The sequence below is a fragment of the Balaenoptera ricei genome, chromosome 14 (assembly GCF_028023285.1).
Source record: "Balaenoptera ricei isolate mBalRic1 chromosome 14, mBalRic1.hap2, whole genome shotgun sequence".
Classification (NCBI taxonomy): domain Eukaryota; kingdom Metazoa; phylum Chordata; class Mammalia; order Artiodactyla; family Balaenopteridae; genus Balaenoptera; species Balaenoptera ricei.
In genome coordinates, this window is record NC_082652.1 from 28,982,127 (window position 1) to 29,004,679 (window position 22,553).

General features: G+C 36.1%; 1 protein-coding gene and 1 non-coding gene across 2 annotated transcripts; one reads left to right on the forward strand and one right to left on the reverse strand.

Moving 5' to 3' along the window:
* Positions 1-116: 116 nt before the first annotated feature.
* On the forward strand, positions 117-18,065 carry CEP76 (centrosomal protein 76). Its single transcript, XM_059893732.1, has 12 exons — positions 117-275; positions 951-1,106; positions 2,163-2,244; positions 2,881-3,105; positions 4,221-4,406; positions 6,937-7,034; positions 7,413-7,541; positions 9,588-9,776; positions 12,146-12,312; positions 13,352-13,685; positions 15,531-15,748; positions 16,307-18,065. Exons 1-12 carry the CDS (start codon positions 213-215, stop codon positions 16,443-16,445), a joined length of 1,986 nt encoding a protein of 661 aa, XP_059749715.1. The 5' UTR covers positions 117-212; the 3' UTR covers positions 16,446-18,065.
* Positions 5,628-5,700, reverse strand: TRNAR-CCU (transfer RNA arginine (anticodon CCU)). Its single transcript has one exon. It is a non-coding gene; the product is annotated as a tRNA-Arg (tRNA).
* Positions 18,066-22,553: the final 4,488 nt, after the last annotated feature.

Consider the following 22,553-nt stretch of genomic DNA (forward strand, 5'->3'; position numbering starts at 1 on the left):
GGCGGGCGGGGCCAAACGGGGGGCGCCGGCCGAAATGACTGACAGGCGGCGCGGGGGCAGCCCGGCCGCCGTTTGGAAACAGCAGTTGGCCCCGCCCGGTTTCCCCGCCGGCCTGACGCGGCGGCCCGGGAGCGCGCGAGTTGAGCCGTCGCGGGCTCTCGCTCTGCCGCGGAGACGCTGCGGCGGCCGGGCCGCCCGAAGGGGAACCCAGCATGTCGCTGCCTCCGGAGAAGGCGTCCGAGCTGAAGCAGCTCATCCACCAGCAGCTGAGCAAGGCGAGGCGGGGCGGACGGCGGGGGCCGGGCCGGGGCGGGAGGCAAGCCCCGCGGAGCCGCGTCGAGCACGGCTGTGGGGCCGCAGGCCGTCGCTTCACCGGGGAGGTGGCTGCGGACGGGCTGCTGGTGCTCGGGGCTCAGCTGGGGCCCCGCAGCAGCCGCCCCACGCCCGCCGCGCGCCTGTGCCGAGTGTCGGCGTCTTTCAGCCCTGCCGTGGTCCTGACACGGCACTGTGTCCCTCAGATTCATAGAGGGTCACTCAGTTAACTCACGGTCACATCTAAAAAGTTGAAAGCTGACATTTAGCCTTTGATCGTCTCCTGCAGGTCTCTGCTCTACTCTCAAAAGGCTGGTTTCGGTTGAGTGTTATTTGTGGGGAAATGCTAGCAAAGGTAATAGATAAGCAGTAGAGCTTATTTTTAGGATTTGTACTAAAAAATTCATCTTTAAAGTTTTTTTTCCTTTTAAAAACGTTATCTTTATTCTCAGTGAATTTCGGTGACAATTTCACATTTATTGTTACTTTAGAGGTCTTCCTGAATTTAGTCTATCTACACTCTCATTATGATTACTATTTTTGGGGGGGCGGGTCAGTATTTTAGAAAGAGGTTAGCTAGTTGGCAATCTTTGACTGATTTGTAACGTTGTAAGTCGTAATGCGAGTTTTCTGCATAGATGGATGTCCATGGCAGGATAAGAGAAATCCTTGCTGAGACCATACGGGAAGAACTGGCACCTGATCAGCAACAGTTATCAACGGAAGATTTGATCAAAGCCCTTAGACGCCGGGGAATCATTGATGATGTGATGAAAGAACTTAATTTTGTTACTGTGAGTAATCTTTTAGAGGAAAAAATTTGAGAGTCTAAGTATATTCTCATGCTTACTGCTGCTCATAGGGTCCATATTTGGGGCCTCTCCTTTTAGTAAAACTACTTTTTAAATAAGACCATTTTGTCTAGTAATATCCTTGTCTCAAGTATGAGCTACTCTACCCTTGAATGGAGCAGGTAGGATTATGCCTCAGTGAAATTGGAGTTATGGACCTGATTATTCCCTTTACAGTGAGAGTTTTTTCTTGTTATTTTCTAGGTCTGTAAGTATATATATTAGTCAAATTAGTTCACTCCAACCTAATTCTTTTTTACTAATATTCTATAATTTTTCTAGATTAAGCTTATTTTTAAAATAAACACATTCTTTTGGCACTGTGTTTTCTAAGATGAACAAATTATCAGTCTCTTCAAGAAAATAATTGTCTGCATAAGAACCTTCAAATCTTTTCATACAAATAGGTCAGTAGTGAGGTGATAGCCTCTCAGTGCACAAATTAGTAAGTAGGTCTTCTTTTGAAAATGAGGCAATAATGAGAGACTGTGACCTCAATACCTAGGTAATATATTGTGAAAATTGGATGGACTTCATAATACACCAGGGAATAAGTGTTTTAGTACAGCATCCTTTTTTGGTTTTTGAGGTTTATAAACTCATTTGTTATAAAAATTGACCTAGTAACAGCTTCTGCTGTGTGAATGTGTCACTTCCTTATTAAAATCAGTTCTGTTCCTGGTGGAATCACAAGCCAGATGTTATATGAGGTTTGGAGAAAATTTAACCTTCTGTAAACTGTTAAGAATTTGTTTTAGCATTCTGTGGACATGGCTTGAAGATCATTAATTCCTTCGTGTTAGACTTTAGGCGTGACCAGTTGCATTACTGTTCTGTCAGGCTTTTCATTATTTTAACTATGCTAGGAAAGTAAGGACATTTTGAGGGGGTTTTATCCTATCTGCTTTTGGTTCAGTTCTTAGTCCCATTATTGGCATTTCCTTGCTTAACTATAATTTTTGTTTTCTAATTTGTTTTGATTTTCTTCTGCCATTCTAGGATAATGTTGATCAAGAACTCCCTTCCTCTCCAAAACAACCTGTTGGCTTTACTGACAGACAATCAACGTTGTTAAAAAAAAGTATGTGTATTTCTTTTTAACATTAATTTAGTTGTGGATAGTACTGCATATTGATGGGCTATACTGTTTGGTATTTGATAGAAAACATTTCAATTTTTTTTTCCATAATGAAATACTTATATTTTTGTGATTAATCATCCAAAAAACCTAGATTCTATTTTGCATGAAGTATATCAGAAGATTTAATGTATAGCTGAGTGGAAGCAAAAACAGGACCACCTGTTTCTCATATTTTATTAATATAGCTTATAAATTGTACAGCCTTGCTTTTTTAATGGCAGTGTAATTATCTAACAAGTATACTAGCTGAGTTGGTAATTGTTTGAGTTGGTTTGTGGAGGTGAAGGAATGTTGGATAAGCAACTAAAAAATAAAGGTATCCTAAACCTTGGCTCTGACTCCTTTCTAGCTGGGAGAAAGTAGCCAGAGTGTAAATTCAGAAAAAGATATCATATTAGGTATCTTTTCTTCGCAGGGTACACGGTGGGGGGGGGGGGCCTGGTATATAGTAAATATGTTACTCTTTCTTTATTTAGTCTTTGGTTTTATTTCTGTCAAATTATTATTTCCTATTGTCTTGATCACATTGCTTAAGTTAATTGGCAGTTTCCTCATATATATTGCTACACTTTACAGCTAATATTGATCCAACACGGAGGTATCTTTACCTTCAGGTTTTGGGTGGAAAAGCTTTCTTGGAACACCTGCAAGAACCTGAGCCTATACCAGGACAAGCTTGTTCAACCTTTACTTTATGTTTACATTTTCGAAACCAACGTTTTCGTTCTAAACCTGTTCCATGTGCCTGTGAACCAGATTTTCATGATGGCTTTTTACTTGAAGTACACAGAGAAAATTTAGGTAAGGAGCAATAATAAATTGCCATTTAATTTTGTAAATCTTTGTTAGGTTTTATTGCAGTACAACTTCTGCAGTAAACAACTTCTGCTTAAGGAGAGATTTATAATGGATGAATCTCCCGGTCTTTTGTTTTATTATTTTCCCTTGCTGCTTTTTTCTACGTAAACTATTTATACCTACTTTCTTGCTTTATTTTTTGCAAATTTGTTTTCCCTGAATATTATTTTTTGACTGTTTTAAGGGTTGGTTCTTTAGTAATAAAAATTTAAATGCTTGTTAGGTGGAGAATGAGACAGGATCCTCATTTATGAAAGATGGCTAGATTTACGATGTCATGTAACTTTTACAATCAAAGTTTAGATGTGAATCTGTTACTCATTGTTATGACTTTAAAATTATGATGCTTGATTACTGTAATTATTTAACATTGTTTCTTTCTGTAAAGGTATCTTACATACTTTAGTTGTCAATATCAAAATCTTTATAACATATTTGTAAACTTAACAGTTTTATAATTATACGTTCAGAATTTTAGATTACTGAGATGGCTAATGCACTACTAAAATTTTGTTATTTTTTACCCGGTGAAAAATGTTACCTTAATAAGGCAGTTAATGGCTTAAATTGCTAGTTCCAAGGTGCTGGATCTTTCAGTTTTGTGTAGATAATACAGTGGTTGTTTCTAGAGGTTTTGGGATAAAGGTATTTTATTCCTAAAGTACCTTTATTAAAGGGGAATAATGGTATAATGGTACCTTTGTTAAAGGGGAATATTAAAGGGGAATGTTGACATGTTTGAAGGCCTTTTATTGTGGTAGCATATATTATTTATGTACTTTTGAAGAGCAGACTTACCTCTTAGAGGTCAGAAAACACCAATATGCATTAAGTAACTAGGTAACTTGTCACAGTTCCACCAGTCCTCTCAAAAGTTAGTGATACAAATAGGACTGTACTTTTATTCCCAGTCTGTAGCATGCTTCCTGAGGCATTGCCAACTTGCTCTGTTTGGTTTTATTTGTTTATTATTAGTATCCTTTTCAATGAAAGTATTCTTTTATGTTGGTCTAACTGGATATGTAATGTGGTGTAATTTTTTTTGTTTATGTTGCTAGGTGATGGAACTAGAATGGCTGATTCAACAACAATGTTATCAATAAGTGACCCAGTTCATATGGTGCTAATCAAAACAGACATATTTGCCGAGACCACTTTAGTAGCATCCTATTTTCTTGAATGGCGATCAGTTTTGGGCTCAGAAAATGGAGTCACCAATCTTTCTGTGGAACTTATGGGTGTAGGTATGATGATTAATATCACTGTTACCTTTTTATAGCCACAGTTGGTTTGTAAATACATTTTACATTTTAAAAATGCCTTTGTGGGCTTCCCTGGTGGCGCAGTGGTTGAGAGTCTGCCTGCTAATGCAGGGGGCACGGGTTCGAGCCCTGGTCTGGGAGGATCCCACGTGCCGCGGAGCGACTGGGCCCGTGAGCCACAGCTGCTGAGCCTGCGCGTCTGGAGCCTCTGCTCCGCAGCGAGAAAGGTCGCGATGGTGAGGGGCCCGCACACCGCAATGAGGAGTGGCCCCCGCTTGCCACAGCTGGAGAAGGCCCTCGCACAGAGGTGAAGACCCAACACAGCCAAAAAAATTAATTAATTAATTTTAAAAAAATGCCTTTGTAAGCCAAGGGGGAAACGTGTAAAAAGAGTTTCATTGGAATTACAATTGGACTCCAGTATTATAATTTTAGGAAATGTCTTGAGTAGTGTGAGCATAGAACTTCACTGTCACTCTGGCCTTGTCTTAAGGAAAAAAATGTTTTTTCTGTGAGATGCATAAAGAAATCTTGAGGGCTTTTTTCCTCCAAATTTATTTGCTATGAAGAAAGTTAAGATTCTTCACACACGCACGAACGCACTCACCCATACGTGACAACCTCCATCCTAGCACAGCCCAGAATACTGCGCATCCCATCAGTGCCAGGGCCTTCCTGTACCAGTGGTTCTTGCAGAACATGGAGTAGGTATTCTTCTAACCTTTTACAGGTGGGAAAGGGGCTCAAAGAAGGGCTAATTTGCTCAATGTCAGTATCAATGGTAGTATTGTTTGAGAACGGAGATGGTACCTGTCTTGTCACCATTGTTTTCCTGGACTCTTGCATGCTACCTGATATGTAATAAATATTTGCTAGTGGAATGAAGAACAAAATAAAACCTGCACTGTTTTAAACACTACATATTATGCAATTACTAGGTTGACCAAAAAGATCTTATGGAAAAACCTGGACGAACCTTTTGGCCGACCCAATACTTGTGGTATTGAAATTTGGTTACAGAGTTAAACTTGGCCAGTGGACAATAGAGCTTTAGTAATTTAGATTTTGATAAGTTAGAACCCAGAATACGTTTTTCCATAAGTAAATAGTAGGGAGAAAGCTCTATGTAGGAGATTTTTTCAAAAAAATACTTATTTATTTATTTGGCTACGCTGGGTCTTAGTTGCGGCATGCGGGATCTAGTTCCCTGAGCAGGGATTGAACCCGGGGCCCCTGCATTAGGAGTGCAGAGTCTTAACCACTGGACCACCAGGGAAGTCCCAGGATATTTATTCTCAAAAGAGATACCTATTATTTGTTTTCAAATACAGACCTAACACTATAGTCATAGAATGACCTGGAAATTTCTGATTCATCAAAGAAATATTAAATAGTTCTGGTGTGAAGTATATTTGTTTTCTAATTCTTTAGATCCAGGCATGGATTAAAAATTTGTACTCACATGTAATGTGAAAAATGGGAAGGGATAAATGGAAATTACTATATGTGACAAAATATATAAATATTTTCTGAGAATGAGGTGTTAACAGTTGCTTTGTACTCAGCCATAAAAAGGAATGAAATTGGGTCATTTGTAGAGACATGGATGGACCTAGAGAGTGTCATACAGAGTGAAGTAAGCCAGAAAGAGGAAAACAAATATCATGTAATAATGCATATATGCAGAATCTAGAAAAATGGTACAGATGATCTTATTTGCAAAGCAGAAATAGAGACACAGACGTAGAGAACAAATGTATGGATACCAAGGGGGGGTGGGGTGGGAGGAATTGGGAGACTGGGATTGACACATATACATTATTGATACTAAAAAAAAAAGAAGAAAAAAAAACCAGTTGCTTTGACTTTTTTTTTTAATTAATTAATTAATTAATTAATTAATTTATTTATTTTTGGCTGCGCTGGGTCCTCGGTTCGTGCGAGGGCTTTCTCTAGTTGCGGCAAGTGGGGGCCACTTTTCATCGCGGTGCGGGGACCGCTCTTCGTCGCGGTGCGCGGGCCTTTCACTATCGCGGCCCCTCCCGTTGCGGGGCACAGGCTCCAGACGCGCAGGCTCAGTAGTTGTGGCTCACGGGCCCAGCCGCTCCGTGGCATGTGGGATCTTCCCAGACCAGGGCTCGAACCCGCGTCCCCTACATTAGCAGGCAGATTCTCAACCCCTGCGCCACCAGGGAAGCCCTGACTTTGTTTTTAATGAAGATAAAAATCAAGAATCATAAATTCTTTAGGTCTGAAAAGTCCTTTAAAATGTAATTTGGAAGCTAAGAAAATAGGTAATCTCCTTATAACTAGATAAAGGCCTTTGAACAAAATAAAAACTAATTTGATTTGGTTCATTTTTAATATGAATATTAAAGGTGACATTAAATATTATCTTTATTCCATGTAAGTGGTAAAGTACAAAAATTCTTAAATTATTTTGGTTAAACTTTGATTGACTAAATATATATAGTATTGAAACTTTTGAAGTTACATTTATTTACATTTACAGGCACAGAATCAAAAGTTTCTGTGGGAATTTTAAATATAAAACTTGAGATGTACCCACCACTCAATCAAACATTATCTCAGGAAGTAGTGAACACACAGGTAAATAATCCTGAATTTCTCTTCTTTGTGTGTGTGTTTTCATAGTAGTATATTTACTTGTTAATTGTAGAAAGTGTTCTCTTTTTAGAAAATTATCATTTATTAGTTTTAAGCAAGAGAAGGACAATATGAATCATTATTTAAAAATTTTTGTCTGGGGTCAAAAAAGGTGGCTCTGACTATTGTATGGAGACTGGATTGTCCTGGGAAGTGTGAGAACAGGGAGACCAGTTAGGAGGCCTTTACAGACAAGTGATGGTGGTGTCTTCGATTAGGGTACTGGTAACGATGGAGGATATGCAGAGATTTGTTACATATTTGAAGTAATTAATTAAGCAGAATGAATATAAATTGATATATATTTTTTTAAATTTCAAGCTTGCTTTGGAACGTCAGAAAACTGCAGAGAAAGAGCGGTTATTTCTTGTGTATGCTAAGCAGTGGTGGAGAGAATATTTGCAAATTCGACCCTCACACAATTCACGGCTGGTTAAGATTTTTGCACAGGTTTGTAAATTGTATGAGAAAAGCTTCACACCTGTATTTGAGATTTACTGTTGTAAATGTAAATTTCATTTAACTTGAATTTGTAAAATGTATTTATTTGAGATTTACTGTTGTAAATGTAAATTTCATTTAACTTGAATTTGTAAAGTGTATTTATTCCAGACAAATGAAAGTTTATTTATAAAATAGAATGCTGACTTTGTAGTACTCTCTTGCAGTAGTAAGTAGGTGAGTGACATAACACAATCTTTGTTTTATTTTGGTTTTCTTTTTCAATTGTTTTTCTAAACCTTTTTTGAATATATTTGATTTAAACTAGATGAAAACTCATTTTATTTAACTTGGAGTGTGTCCTTGATAGATACTTTGTACTAAATAATTAAGTACTGGGACACTTTGCAATTTATATATAAATTCAACTTTCATGTGCAGAATTGGGAGTGTAGGCATGTATTTTTTTGTTAGGGTACTTTTTTAAGGCAAACAATATTACATGTAATAATTTTATTTAACCCAGATCTCTAAGCTGGTGACCAGCAATATTTTACAGCATTTTAGTTATTATCTCTGCCTCTATTGTTTATTTTTATCATAATTTTAAAATATTTATGTATTTTTATTTGGCTGTGCCAGGTCTTAGTTGGGCATGCGGGATCTTTAGTTGCAGTATGTGAGATCTAGTTCCCTAACCAGGGATCAAACCTGGGCCCTCTGCATTGGGAGCGCGAGTCTTAACTGCTGGACTGCCAGGGAAGTCCCTCTGCCTCTATTTTTTCTGTATCCTAAGCCCATTTTCTCTTATTAATGAACCAACATAAGATAAATGATCAGATCCATTTTTTTTTACAACTTCTGAGAAACCATTCAAATATATGTATTCAGCCTCGAGTAGGTGCTTTCATATGAGTATAGTGTAGTATTTTGGGTAGTATTTCTCAGACCCTATACATTTGTCTAGCTTTAACCTACATTCCCTAGATTTTAGAACAGGCTAAAAATGGTTCAGTTTCTAGGTGAGGAGCTTGAGAATGGGAGACCTAGTTGACTGGTGGTGGAAATGCGGGAAGTGGCTTCTGACTTTCCAATAGCATTGTCTATACGTTGAATGACTGGGCAGGTGATGTCAGGACAAGGGTGAAGAGAAACCAGTTGAGGTATAACTGGCTCCCTGCTGTCTATGTAGTCTGGGGTGCAGTTATTCACTGCCCTGTGGAATCCCGGACCAGAGAGGGGACCTGCACAGGGAGGGAGGGAGGAAGTGGATCGGAGAAATGGCACACGGAAGAGCTGAATAATGTCCTGTTGTGTATACATATACACCACACCTTCTTTATCCATTCATCCCTTGATGGACACTTAGGTGTTTCCGTAACTTGGCCATTGTGAATAATGCTGCAGTGACCTGGGATGGGTGTGCAGGTATCTCTTTGAGATGCTGATTTCAGTTGCTTTGGATGTACATCCAGGAGTGGGATTGCTGGGTCGTAAGATGGTTTAAGTTCTTACTGTCACAGGCTTTGGAGTCAGATGGCTCAGTGTTTGAATCCTGGCTCTGTTGTGTAATAGCTGTAGCTTCAGTTTCTTTAACTTTATTTATTTTTAATTTTATTTATTTATTTTTGGCTGCGTCGGGTCTTCGTTGCTGTGCGCCGGCTTTCTCTAGTTGCAGCGAGCGGGGGCTATTCTTCATTGCAGTGTGCGGGCTTCTCATTGCGGTGGCTTTTCTAGTTGCAGAGCATGGGCTCTAGACGTGCAGGCTTCAGTAGTTGTGGCACGAGGGCTCAGTAGTTGTGGTACATGAGCTTAGTTGCTCTGCGTGTAGCTTCAGTTTCTTTATCGATGAAATGAAAATAATAAGAGATGTTATGAGGATTAAAAGAAAAACTGCATGCACAACACTCAGCAGCCTAGTGCTGCATGTAAGGTGAGTGCTCAAGAAGTGGTGTCCAGAATTATTTTCTCTCATTAATGTATTCTAAGAAAAAGTGTTAAAATTGGGAATGATTAACCTGTCATTACAGATAATGTTTTCCCCTTCTCCTCCAGGATGAAAATGGGATAAATAGACCAGTCTGTTCTTATGTTAAACCACTTCGAGCTGGGAGGCTTCTGGATACTCCAAGGCAAGCAGCAAGATTTGTTAATGTCCTTGGTTATGAAAGAGCCCCTGTTATCGGAGGAGGAGGTAAACAGGAACAGTGGTGCACTCTGCTGGCCTTTCTCTGTAGAAACAAGGTATCCTACACACATAATAGAACTAAAAACCAGTACATCATAGTTATTGTGAGTTTATGGTATATTTGTAAAAGAATTAACTTCGGAAAAAAGTACGTATTGTCAATTTGAACAAGTCAGGGTCTTGTTTTCATCATTTTCCTTAACATTTAAATGTCAGTACATTAAAAAAAAAACTTCACATCTTTATTTTCTCTTGTAATTTCTTATTTAACATAATGTGATTTTTGTGAGGTGTAGGGACCTACAAGTACTATAGTGTCAGAAACCAAGGTGGAGAGGTAAACAGTGAATTAGGTATAGCACCAAGACCAGAACCATGGTCTTTTAGTACTATTCATGGGTTAAAATTTGCTTAGATGGTACTTTTTTTTTTTAAAGAGAAAATGGCAGTTACAAAATGAATATGGAAAAAAATGTTGGATTACACGGTATTTAGTTTCAAATATAAGTATATATTTAAGAATTTGTGTGTATATATTGACATTGAACGTAAATGAATTGATTTCAGTAAACTAATTTTATATATTATGGGATATTTTTTAATTTTCTGTGTTCTAAAAATTTTGATGATATTATGAAAACAAGACTATCTTTAGCATTCCAACTCTGTTGAAACACAACAGAAAAAATAAATTTGTTTCATGTATTGTTTTGAAATAATTTTTAGTCTGAAGTTGTATAAATAGTACATATGGGTATTCACAAGGCAAAGCTTATACATTGGAAGAAACCATTTAGATTAGAGATTGATTTGTCAATTGGAAAGATTTTTAAAGACAATTGAAAACAGTTAAACATTACTTATCAAAAAAATTATTTTGATTTATTCCCAAGTTGTAGTTCCCAGAAGTTATATGTATGGATTTAAACTTAAAATAAAAATTTCAAATATAGTAGGACTGGTACATATTTTAAATTATCTAAATAATTCTTTTGTAAAACAAATAATCACCCCCTTTGATTCTCTGTTTTATTTTCTTTACCTGAGTTTATTTGAAGAGATAGCACAGCTTGACTTAGAAGTTTGAAAATTATTTAAAATATTTTTCTTGCACAAACGATAGCTCTACAACAGTAAAGGTGAAATTTCACCCATAATTCTATTTTTCATTTATTTTTATATTTTTATGTTTCTCTCCTGTGTATATATGATTTTTTTCCATAATTATAATTGATATAAATAAAATTTTGTGCCCTGCTTTTATAAATTAGCATTATGCTTTGAACATTTTCCTATGTGTTGCTACAGTCATTATGATCTCCATCTTTTAATGGCTGAATAAAGTTTTCATGAGTTGATATACAAAATCTACTTAACTGTTTTGCTGTCATAGGATCTGTTTTGCCATCATAGGAACTGTTTCTTTTGGCTAAGTTAGGCTTGCTTCCAGTTTTTTTATATCACTGTGAATGAATTTTTACATTGAATGTCTTTGGTTGTTTTGTTATTTTTCTTTTGAAATTTTTTTCTAATACAAAATCTCATGTATAGAAATAACTGGGTCTAAAAGGTTGGATATTACATTTTTCAAAAGTCAATTTAACAATTATAAGATGCTATTTGTTTTATTATTGTTAATTAAAAGACAGCAGTGTAGAGCCACTAATGCAAAATTTGGGGGGAAAGAAATCATCCCTCATTCTAACACTGAACTCAGTAGTTATTTTTGCTTTTGTATATTACCTGTAGTCCTACACTTAAATACATATCTTCATATAATTATAGCCTTACTGTTTAATTAATTTTAATACTTTTTTCACAGAAAATGTCAGATATTTTCTATTATTTTTGTTGTTTCATAATTTTTTAAAATTGTGAAAGTAATATAACATTATCAAAGAGAGTTTAGACAAGAGAAGGGGAAACTATATATATATAATCTATGCTAATTGTACCTATTGTTGGTGTTCTGTTGTTCTTTTATCCAATCATTTTTTTCTATGTATGTATTTCCTTAAAACGATCATGTATAGATACTTTAATTCATTGTTTTAAGTTTGAGTATTTTCCCATTTATTTTCATTTCCTACTATATGATTTGTCAGCTTGTGTGTTCATGCCCTTTAGCTATTTACCTTTAAATTCTTACTGCTTTTCTTTCTATGTTGTATGAGTTCTTTATAAACTTTGGAATCTTAAAGTGTACATATTATTACTATCACATTTGTAGGCACTGACTTTGTAAAATAGGTGCTTTTAAAATTTGTATGTTCTTTTTTCCCCTCATTATTTTAGCTTAACACTGGACTAATGATTGAAAGTGAAAATTTAATAATACTTTTTAATTGCAATTTTGTATTTAAATATTTAAAGAGGAAACAATATGAAGGAATAAATAGTTAATTTTACTTCCTTTCATTTCCAGGGAGACTGTGAAGACCATGCCAACCTCCTGTGCAGTCTCCTTCTCGGATATGGGCTGGAAGCCTTTGTCTGTGTCGGGACAAAGGCCAAGGGAGTGACCCACGCATGGGTTATGACGTGTGGGACTGATGGAACCATCACTTTTTGGGAGAGTTTAACAGGACACAGGTTTGTCAACTAAGTTTATAAGGATATTAACATGAAGGTGTAAATGTTGTAAACTATAGGTTCTTTGTATTGATGATACTCGAAGACACGTATTGATAATTTTGGTTATATAAAAAATTACTTCAAGTAAGATAACTATGAACTAAATTCTAAGAAAATTTGTACACCTAAAATGTTCTTTACCAACATGATATTAATAAAAAATGAATTACGTTTATTTTTAATTTCATGTAATTGGCTTATGTTTTTTCTTTTTTTTTTTTCTTTTTTTCTTGGCCATGTGTGCCACGTGGCACGCGGGATCTTAGTTCCCTGAGCAGGGATCAAACCCGTGCCCCCTGCAGTGGAACTGTGGAGTCTTAACCACTGGACCACCAGGGATGTCCTGGCATATGTTTTTCCTGATGATCGTCCCTAAGCCTAAAAATAAATACAAGTTGTAAATCATTTCTTTTGAAAATTTGATGTGGTTACCAACTCTGTGTTGGTAAATCCACTGTACTTTTTTTCAGTGTCATCAGATTTTGAAAGAGCGAAATGTTCCCCTCCTTCCTGGAACATTCTCTTCCATAGCTTCTCTCGTAGCACTGTGTTTCAGTTTTCATTATTCCTCTTTGGCTGTTCTCTGTTTTCCTTCATTTTATCTTCAAATGGAGTTCCTGAAGGCACAGCCCTGGGCCCTCTTCTCATTTTCCTGGGTTTTCTTTTTCCCTGGTTGATAATCATTTTAATTAGTTGTACCTAAAAATGTGTAACTAAATTATTTTGTTATCTGATAAGTGTTTTTGATCTTAATGCTATACACAGAATATGTTCTTGTGTTAAAGGAATAAAATTGGTTCTATATCGTAAGATGTGCCATACAATTAACATAGAGTAATCAGATTGTGGAAATAGAAGAAGGAAAAACAAGTATTAAACTGTAGTCCTGGGAAATAGTTATGACCTTAAGTGTTAGAATAATTTTTTTCCTCAATAAGCTGCTGTCATCTTAATTTTTAAGTTCTTATTATATAAAATTATGATTAATCTTTTTTAGATACCTCCACAAACCTACCAATCCTGATGAGCCTTCAGCTGCTGAACAGTCCAAACCGTTGTACCCGTATCGAACAATCGGTTGTGTTTTCAATCATCAGATGTTCCTGGGAAACTGTCAGCCCTCTGACTCAGTAGAAAGCTGTGTGTTTGATTTGAATGATGAATCCAAATGGAAACCCATGAGTGAGGAAGCAGTTAAATCCGTGTGTGCTCCAGGGGCCACGACGTCCCTCCCTCCCTTCCCTCCGCTGTGTGCGTCCACAATCGATGCTTCGGTAACAAGCAATGAAATTGAAATGCAGCTCAGGCTACTCGTGTCAGAACACAGGAAGGTAATTAACACTGACGTTTGTGCTTTCGTGCAGTTTTTTCATTTGTTTATGTATTTAATAATTTTGGGGGGGCATGTAAAATAGTGCCAATCAATATTCTAGCCCTAAACAAAGCAAATTCAATCCCTTCCTTTATGAAGCTTGTAGTTTTGAAAATCATGAGAGTAAAGTTCTGAGATTCAAAAATTTCTAAACTCACCAATACTTCGAGAATTTATTACTTCCTTCTAGAAATGAAGAACGGTGGACTTGGTCAGACTTTTGTGAATTTGGATTTCCTCTTTGTAAAGTACTTATTCAAATCATTCCCCATTGAAAATATTGGGTTAGTTTTTTTCATATTCATTTTTTTCCAGGTTAGTTTAGTTTGTTTTGTTTTTCTATTACATTAAAGTAGGTAGATGTAAGATGGTATCCTCATTGTGTCTTTAATTTGCATTTCCCTGATTACTAATGAGATCAAGCTTCTTATTAGTCATTTAGATTTCTTTTGTAAAGGGCCTTAAAGGAAACATAAAAAGAACTAATCATAAAGGAAAAGATTAGTATATTTTAAGAACTTATGTTCATCAAAAGAAATCATTAAGAGAGTGAAAAAGCAGCCTTGGAGTGGGAAAAGTTATTTGCCACACATATAACCAACAAAAGACTAGAGTCCAAAACTTCTACAGAAGATTGATTTCTAATTCACCTTTTGGGATTCCCTAGTAGACTCCCCACCTTGGGTGAGCCCTGATACTCATTCCTTGAGACCATCAAAGGCAAGCTGATTACCAAGTATGTTCTCTGGGCTCCCAGTTACTCTTAGCTTTGACCTCTAAAATCTTCTTACCTACTTGCCAACTCCTCAAAGCATTTAGAAATATGTTTTGGGAAGTATTTAATGTGGCATCTGTAGTGTGTTTGCAGCAATAGGTGGGTCAGGGCCCCAGCTCACTGCACCGCTGGAAGCCAAAGCCCCTGCCTTGTGCCCTCCATTGCTTGTATTGCCTTTTAGTTTTCTTAGCTCCTGTTCACAAATGAAACCAATGTTTTATTACATTATAAGAGTTACTTTGTGTAGAAAAAGAAAACAAAACTGAGCTGGATGCCATTGATGATCACTAGCTAAGTTAATGGTGTCTGTAAACCAGCAAGTGGGATTCCGAGGAAAAGTATAGGTGATCATAGACCTTGGAATCACTTGAAACCAGTTGTAACTGAATCTGAAATTAGATCTGTTATGGTAATCAAAATATTTAGAATTTTGAGTTTGTTTGTAACATTAAAAAAAAATCTCGTGTCTAGATAGCAATAGTTCATTTGATATTATAAATGACATTAGAATTGCCTTCAACATGTTTTAAGTTCCCTGAGGGCCGAAAGCCTGTGCTCTTCGGTACCTTTTGCAGAATAAATGCTTGGTAAATATTTGAGTTTAATTATATATGCAATTTGTTTGTTGACTTTTCTCCCATACTACAGTTGAATTTATGGTGGGAGCAATCAAATTAAGCAGATTCAATCTTGCTAAACTCTTTAAAGTTAAATAAAATTTAACCTCAGAATTCAGTGACACTGTGTCTTCCACAGTAGGATGATTCCTTATGGTCTTGTGGATATTAAGGAAGTACAGGATTTGGGGCCTTCACTAACATTGCATTGGCCGATTTTTGTTGTTTCTCTAAGAAGTAAAACCTGATACCTGTGGTTCCTTTTATAATTTTTACTTCTGTGTATCCTTATAATAATTAATAGGAAGAAAATTATGACAGGTTTTTAAAAATCTTTTCTTAGCATACATTAAAATAATCAATTATTAAAATAATCAATAAAATAATCAATTTCCCTTTCGATTGCTTGTAGGATCTTGGCCTCACTACTGTTTGGGAAGACCAGCTTTCCTATCTCTTATCACCAGCTCTGGCATCTTATGAATTTGAGCGTACAACCAGTATATCTGCGGGCAATGAAGAATTTCAGGACGCCATCAGGAGGGCTGTACCTGATGGTCACACATTTAAAGGGTTCCCGATACACTTTGTGTATAGAAATGCACGGCGCGCCTTTGCCACGTGTCTTCGGTAGGTGGATTGTGACATCATAGATGTTTCTGACTTAATCTCGGCCATCAGTATGGTTCTCATTTAGGAATGACTTCAGAGTCACACAGGCAGCTCTTATGATGTATCCTCTTGCCACAGGTTGTGATTCATTAGGACCGGAATGTAGCTCTAGAGAGTTCGGGATAATTTTCCCAGTGGTTTTGGTGCAATCTAGTTGAGGATCACTGATCTTATCTAGCGTCACTTTAAAAATTTATAGACTATGAGGAAATAGTTTATAATTTGAATAGTTTTACCAAAATTACAGAGCCATTGGTAGCAGAGACAGGATTTTTAAAAATCATTTTTTTTTAACATCTTTATTGGAGTATAATTGCTTTACAATGGTGTGTTAGTTTCTGCTGTATAACAGTGAATCAGCTATACGTATACATATATCCCCGTATCTCCTCCCTCTTGCGTCTCCCTCCCACCCTCCCCATCCCTAAAAATCATTTTAAATACTGACTTTCTTGGGAATAAGAAAGTAAAACCTAAATTCATTTCTTAATTGAATACATTTTCTTTCTTCTGTAGGTCTCCTTTCTGTGAAGAAATAATCTGTTGCCGTGGAGACCAGGTGCGACTGGCAGTTCGTGTCCGAGTGTTTACTTACCCTGAATCTGCATGTGCTGTTTGGATCATGTTTGCTTGTAAATATCGCTCAGTACTATAGGACTAACTAACATTTCTATAAGAATATACCTGTATTTTATTGGAATTTTACACATTGTATTGATACATTACTAGCTGTTTAGAGATTCATTATTTTAAAAATCACAGTCTGGCTTGGATGTCATATTTCACTTTCGTATATACCTGACTAACAATGTTTGAAAAAAATCATGATGTGTGTATTTAAAAATTAAGGATGAAAAACTTGTATAAATCTGAGTGGAAGTTAGTATAAATTAAGTGTGTATCCTATTTTAATAAATGCTACTTTGTTTATAGGTAGTCAGTAGTTTAAATATGAATATAAAATTTACTCAGTTTTCTTTACATTAACAGGTAATCAGAAAGTTATTTGTCTAAGGGTTTGAGCCATAGTAAAATTAATATTATTATTTTTCATAGATTAATGGGATTATTTTATATAAGTTAGGAGACTTTAACTTCACAACAGATTTATTTATTACATAGGTGAAAATACATTTTGATGAATTTACCACTTTTGTGGTTTACCCATAACCATAGGGATATTTGTGACTTTCCAGAGAGTTATGGGAAGATATGGATGCAGGAACAGGGAAAAAACTAGTACCAGAAAAGCATAAATATTAGTAACAAAACAAACTGCACTTGAAAGTACACAAATAATTTATAAATATTTGTTAGTTTGATTCATTATAAAAGTGAATTGGGTATTTTAGAAAATATTTATCATACCCTTTTGTTATGATGTTGAGAAATTGTTTTCTGTAATTAATATTGATAGTCTGTTGCTGGCTGATTTTCTGTGGTCAGAGGGTTCATTACTAGCCTCTCATGGAGTCCATCTACTGAAACCACAGTTTTTCTTTCTTTCTTTTTCCCTTTGTGATAAAAACATCGACGTATATGTGACAAATCTAAATCAGAATTGTGTGTGAGGCCACTGAAAAATAAGCCTCTGTGAGCGCCTCCATGCCGATGTTTGATTTTAAATTGAGCACAGTGAGCGTTGAAGAAAGAGGCTGTAGCAGTTTGACTGTAAGAAGCTGCCTGACGGATTACTTTGCAGGTCCGTCCGCCTCTCTGCACAGCTCTCGGTTCAGTTCCTTCTCCCGCTGGGCTTCTTAGGAAAGTGACTGTGTACTGTTGGCTGTGCAAGTTATTCTTTTCATCACTTTAATTCACCATCACAAATAAGATTTAATGTTTTAAAAATTAAAATCTAAAGATATCCTAAAATTTACTTTTTGTTTTATTTTTACATATGATAACTATTTATGATTTCACTTGTTTAAAAAGTCTGAAAATATCCCTCCTGTATCAATTCTTATTGAAAACAATCAGGAGTTTCTTGAGAGACTGACATGACTTTAGAGGATTAGCGAGATATGAGTTAGACTTTTACTGTGTTGCTGGAGTTACTCACAAAGCTTTTGACAGACAAAGTGGCTTGTAGTTTTCAACTTCTGGAACAAACTCTTTATGAGGCACGTACTAAGAGGCAGACTGTATAATATATGAGATCAAGACTGTGTTATCTTTGAGGCTGGGCTTTCTGCCTTATTGTGCCAGAGTAACACATGTACTTATAATGCGCCTTTGGTGTAAATTCTAAAATAAATTTCCTTTTTATGCACTTTAATAGAGTCTGGCATGAATTAATATTTTCCTTTAAAGATGGTTTATTTCCGGATATTACTTCAGTTCTTTTATCACTAGAATTCTGCTACTCTTCTTGCTAATAATTTTTCTTTTTAAAAATTAAATTTACCTTGTATATTTAGCTCTGTCATAAAAATTGTTTTTCTATTAAAATTGTAAACTTTTTTTAATATAATGCTTCTATTGTGTTCTTTTTTAAAAAATATTTATATATTTATTTGGTTGTGCTGGGTTGGTTTTTTTTTAACATCTTTATTGGAGTATAGTTGCTTTACAATGGTGTGTTAGTTTCTGCTTTATAACAAAGTGAATCAGCTATACATATACATATATCCCCATATCTCCTCCCTCTTGTGTCTTCCTCCCACCCTCCCTATCCCATCCCTCTAGTTGGTCACAAAGCACTGAGCTGATCTCTCTGTGCTATGCGGCTGCTTCCCACTAGCTATCTATTTTATATTTGGTAGTATATGTAAGTCCATGCCACTCTCTCACTTCGTCCCGTGCTGGGTCTTAAGTTGTGGGAGGTGGGCTCCTTTAGTTGCAACTCGCCGGCACCTTAGTTGCAGCAGGCGGGCTCCTTAGTTGTGGCATGCGAACTCTTAGTTATGGTATGTATGCATGTGGGATCTAGTTCCCTGGCCAGGGATTGAACCCGGGCCCCCTGCATTGGGAGCGCAGAGTCTTAACCACTGCACCACCAGGGAAGTCCCTAATGTGTTCTTTTTGACAATATGTGCACTAACGTAGTTCTCTTTACATATGTAATATATAATAGATAGGTATATTTATTTCATAGAATATCAGAAACCTAGAAACTTTATTACTCAAGCATGAACTTGTTGAATAAAACTTAACTAAATTCAGTTTCAACTAACTGAACACTCCAGGTGCCTTTAAGATATTTTCTAGTATTGAGGTATACATTTTTAGCTATGATCTGCAAAAGCATGTATAACCTGGCAGTTCTGGAAGGTATACACATTTGAAACCCATTTTTCTACTTCTTAACAAAGATAAGAGTTGAGCCAAATGAACTGAAGGCTTATATCTGAAAATAATATATCTCATAAAGTAGTATCCTGTGCCAGATATCTCACCATTAGAAGACATTAGTTATGAACCATGAATTGCTTAAACTAATTCAAACTTCTGGTTTCATGCTCTACTAAACAAGAAAATAGCTTAGGTTAGACTACAGTTTGCAGTTTCATAATTTTTTTTTTTAACTCATAACAATTTTGTACTTTCTACTTAAGTAGATAAGTATAGAAGTTAGATCTGTTTTTTAACATGCACCTACATGTTATACCAATGAAAGTAGCATTGCTTTCCAGCAGTTGGTAGTTAAGGAAATCATTTGAGACTAGCCAAAGTGTATATAAAATCTTAACAAAATAACCAAACACATGAACTAGAAGCCATCCAATTTTGAAGAACCTTAACATATAGTTTATAGCATATTCTACATCTAGAGCACAACTTCAGTTATAATTACAAATGCATGTTCCTGTTGTGCTGGTACCATACATTTTGATTATCACTACTTTGTTGTAAGTTTTGAAATTGGGAAGTGTGAAAGTCTTCCAACTTTGTCCTTTTTCAAGATTGTTTTGGCTATTCTGGGTCCTTTGCAATTCCATATGAATTTTAGAATCAGCTTGTCAATTTCTACAAAAAGGCAGGCAGGATTCTAGGTTGCCTTGAATTTGTGCCTTGCTTTGGGTAATATCACCATCTTAATAATGCTAAACCTTATGATTCATGAGCCTGGGTTGTTTTCACATTTATTTTAAATCTTTAATTTCCTTCAACAATGTTTGTAGTTTTCAGAGTGTAAGTTTTGTACTTCTTTTGTTAAATTTATTCTTATTATTCTTTTTGATGCTATTGTAGATGGATTTTTTCCCTTAATTTTATTTTTGCATTGTTCATTGAAGGTGTATAGAAATACAATTGATTTCTGTATATTGATGTATCCTGCAACCTTGCTGAACTCACTTATTAGTTCTAATAGTTTTTTTCTTTTGGTGGATTCCTTAGGATTTTCTTTATATACAATCAAGTTATCTGCAAGGAGAGATAGTTTTACTTCTTTTCTGATCTGGATGTATTTACTTATTCATTCACTTATTTGCCTAATTGCCCTGGCTGGTACCCCCAGCACAATGTTGAATGGAAGTGGTGAAAGCGGACATCCTTGTCTTATTCATGATCTCAGGGGAAATCATCTAGTCTTTCACCATTAAGTGTGATGTTGACTGAGTTTTTCATTGATGCCCTTTATTAGGTTGAGGGAGTTCCATTTTACTCCTCCTTTAAAAAATTTTTATCACAAAAGGGTACTGGGTTTTGTCAAATACTCTTTCTGTGTCTATTGAGATGATTATGTGATTTTTGTTTCTTATTCTATTGATATGGTGTATTACATGAATTAATTATCAAATATTAAACCAACCGTGAATTTCTGGGACAAATTGTACTTGGTCAAGGTGTATAATTCTTTTTATATGTTGCTGTGTTAAGTTCGCTAGTACTATTTTGTTGAGGATTTTTGTGTCCATATTCATAAGCAATACTGGTTTGTAGTTTACTTTCCTTGCGATGTCTTTGATTTTGGTATCAGAGTAATACTGGTCTCATAAAATGAGTTGGAAGTGTCCACCCCCCCGCCCCCTACTTCTATTTTTGGGGAAGAGTTTGTGAAAAATTTTTGTCATTTCTTACTTTAATTGGTAGAATTTGGAAGCCATCTGGGCCTGGGCGTTATGTTGTGTAGTTTTTTGATTACTAAGTCAATCTCTTCAGGTGTTATAGGTCTATCCAGATTGTCTATTTTTCTTCTTGAGGCAGTTTTGGTAGTTTGTGTCTCTATAGGAATTTGTCCATTTCATCTAAGTTATCTAATTTTGATATATAATACAATTGTTCATAGTATTCCTTTATACCTTTTTATTCCTATAAGGTCAATGGTAATGTCCTCTCTTTCATTTCTTATTCTAGTAATTGGAGTCTGCTCTCCTTTTTTTTTCTTGGTTAGTCTAGCTAAGGGTTTGTCAATTTTGTTGATCTTTTCAAAGAACTGGGTTTTGGTTTTATTGACTTTTCTTTGTTTTTCTATTCCCTATTTCATTAATTTCCACCCTGATCTTTGTTATTTGTGTCCTTCTTGCTTTAGGTTTAGTTGCTCTTCTTTTTCTAGTGTAAGGTACACAGCTTATTGATTTGAGATTGTTCTTCTTAATATAGTTATTTACAGCTATAAATTTTCCTCTAAGCACTGTTTTAGGTGCATCCCATAAGTTTTGGTATGTTCTTCATTTTCCTCCATCTCAAACTATTTTTTGATTTCCCATTTGATTTCTTCTTTAACCCATTGGCTATTTAGGAATGTGTTGATTTCCATGTATTTGTGAGTTACCCAATTTTTTCCCCTGCTGCATTGATTTCTAATTTCATTCTATTGTGGTTGGGGAACATACTCTGTATTATTTCTATCCTTTTACATTTATTGAGGTTTGTTTTATAATATACTGCTTATCCTGGAGAATGTTCATGTGAACGCTTGTGAAAAGTGTATATTCTGTTGTTGGGTGGAGTGTTCTCTAGATGCCTGCTGGGTATAGTGTTGTTCAAATATTTCCTTGCTGATCTGTCCATTAGTGGTTCTAACCTAATTGTTCAATCATTAATGAAAGTGGAATATTGAAGTCAACAACTGTTATTGTTGAATTGCCTATTTGTCCCTTCATTCCTGTCAGGTTTTTTTTTTTTTTTTTGCCATGCCATGCCAGTTGCGGGATCTTAGTTCCCTGACCAGGGATTGAACCCAGGCTCACAGCAGTGAAAGTGCAGAGTCCTAACCACTGGACCACGAGGGAAGTCTCCATTCCTGTCAGTTTTTGCTTCATGTATTTTGGTGCTCTGTTATATATATTTATAATTGTTATACGCATATATCCTTTTATCTCTAATATTTTTTATCTCTAATATTTTTATTTATGTATAATAATATTTTTGTTTTAAACTCTGTTTTGCTTTCTTTTTTTTTATTTTTTTGTTTATTTTATTTTATTTTTGGCTGTGTTGGGTCTTCGTTTCTGTGCGAGGGCTTTCTCTAGTTGTGGCGAGTGGGGGCCACTCTTCATTGCAGTGCGCGGGCCTCTCACTGTCGCAGCCTCTCTTGTTGCGGAGCACAGGCTCCAGACGCGCAGGCTCAGCAGTTGTGGCTCATGGGCCCAGCCGCTCCGCGGCATGTGGGATCTTTCCAGACCAGGGTTCAAACCCGTGTCCCCTGCATTGGCAGGCAGATTCTCAACCACTGCGCCACCAGGGAAGCCCCTGTTTTGCTTTCTTACGGTTGCTGTCTGCATGATTATATCTTCTTCCATCCTTTAACTTTCAAGTAATCTGTATCTTTCAAAATAAAGTGTATCTCCCATGGATGGCATATAGCAGAATCTTGTTT

What these genes read in the sequence shown, in the direction of transcription:
- CEP76 (XM_059893732.1), top strand. Translation starts at nt 213, where the DNA reads ATGTCGCTGCCTCCGGAGAAGGCGTCCGAGCTGAAGCAGCTCATCCAC. An exon ending in TGTGGAACTTATGGGTGTAG is followed by an intron (nt 4,407 to 6,936) that starts GTATGATGATTA and finishes TTACATTTACAG; the next exon opens with GCACAGAATCAAAAGTTTCT. An exon ending in TCGTGTCAGAACACAGGAAG is followed by an intron (nt 13,686 to 15,530) that starts GTAATTAACACT and finishes GATTGCTTGTAG; the next exon opens with GATCTTGGCCTCACTACTGT.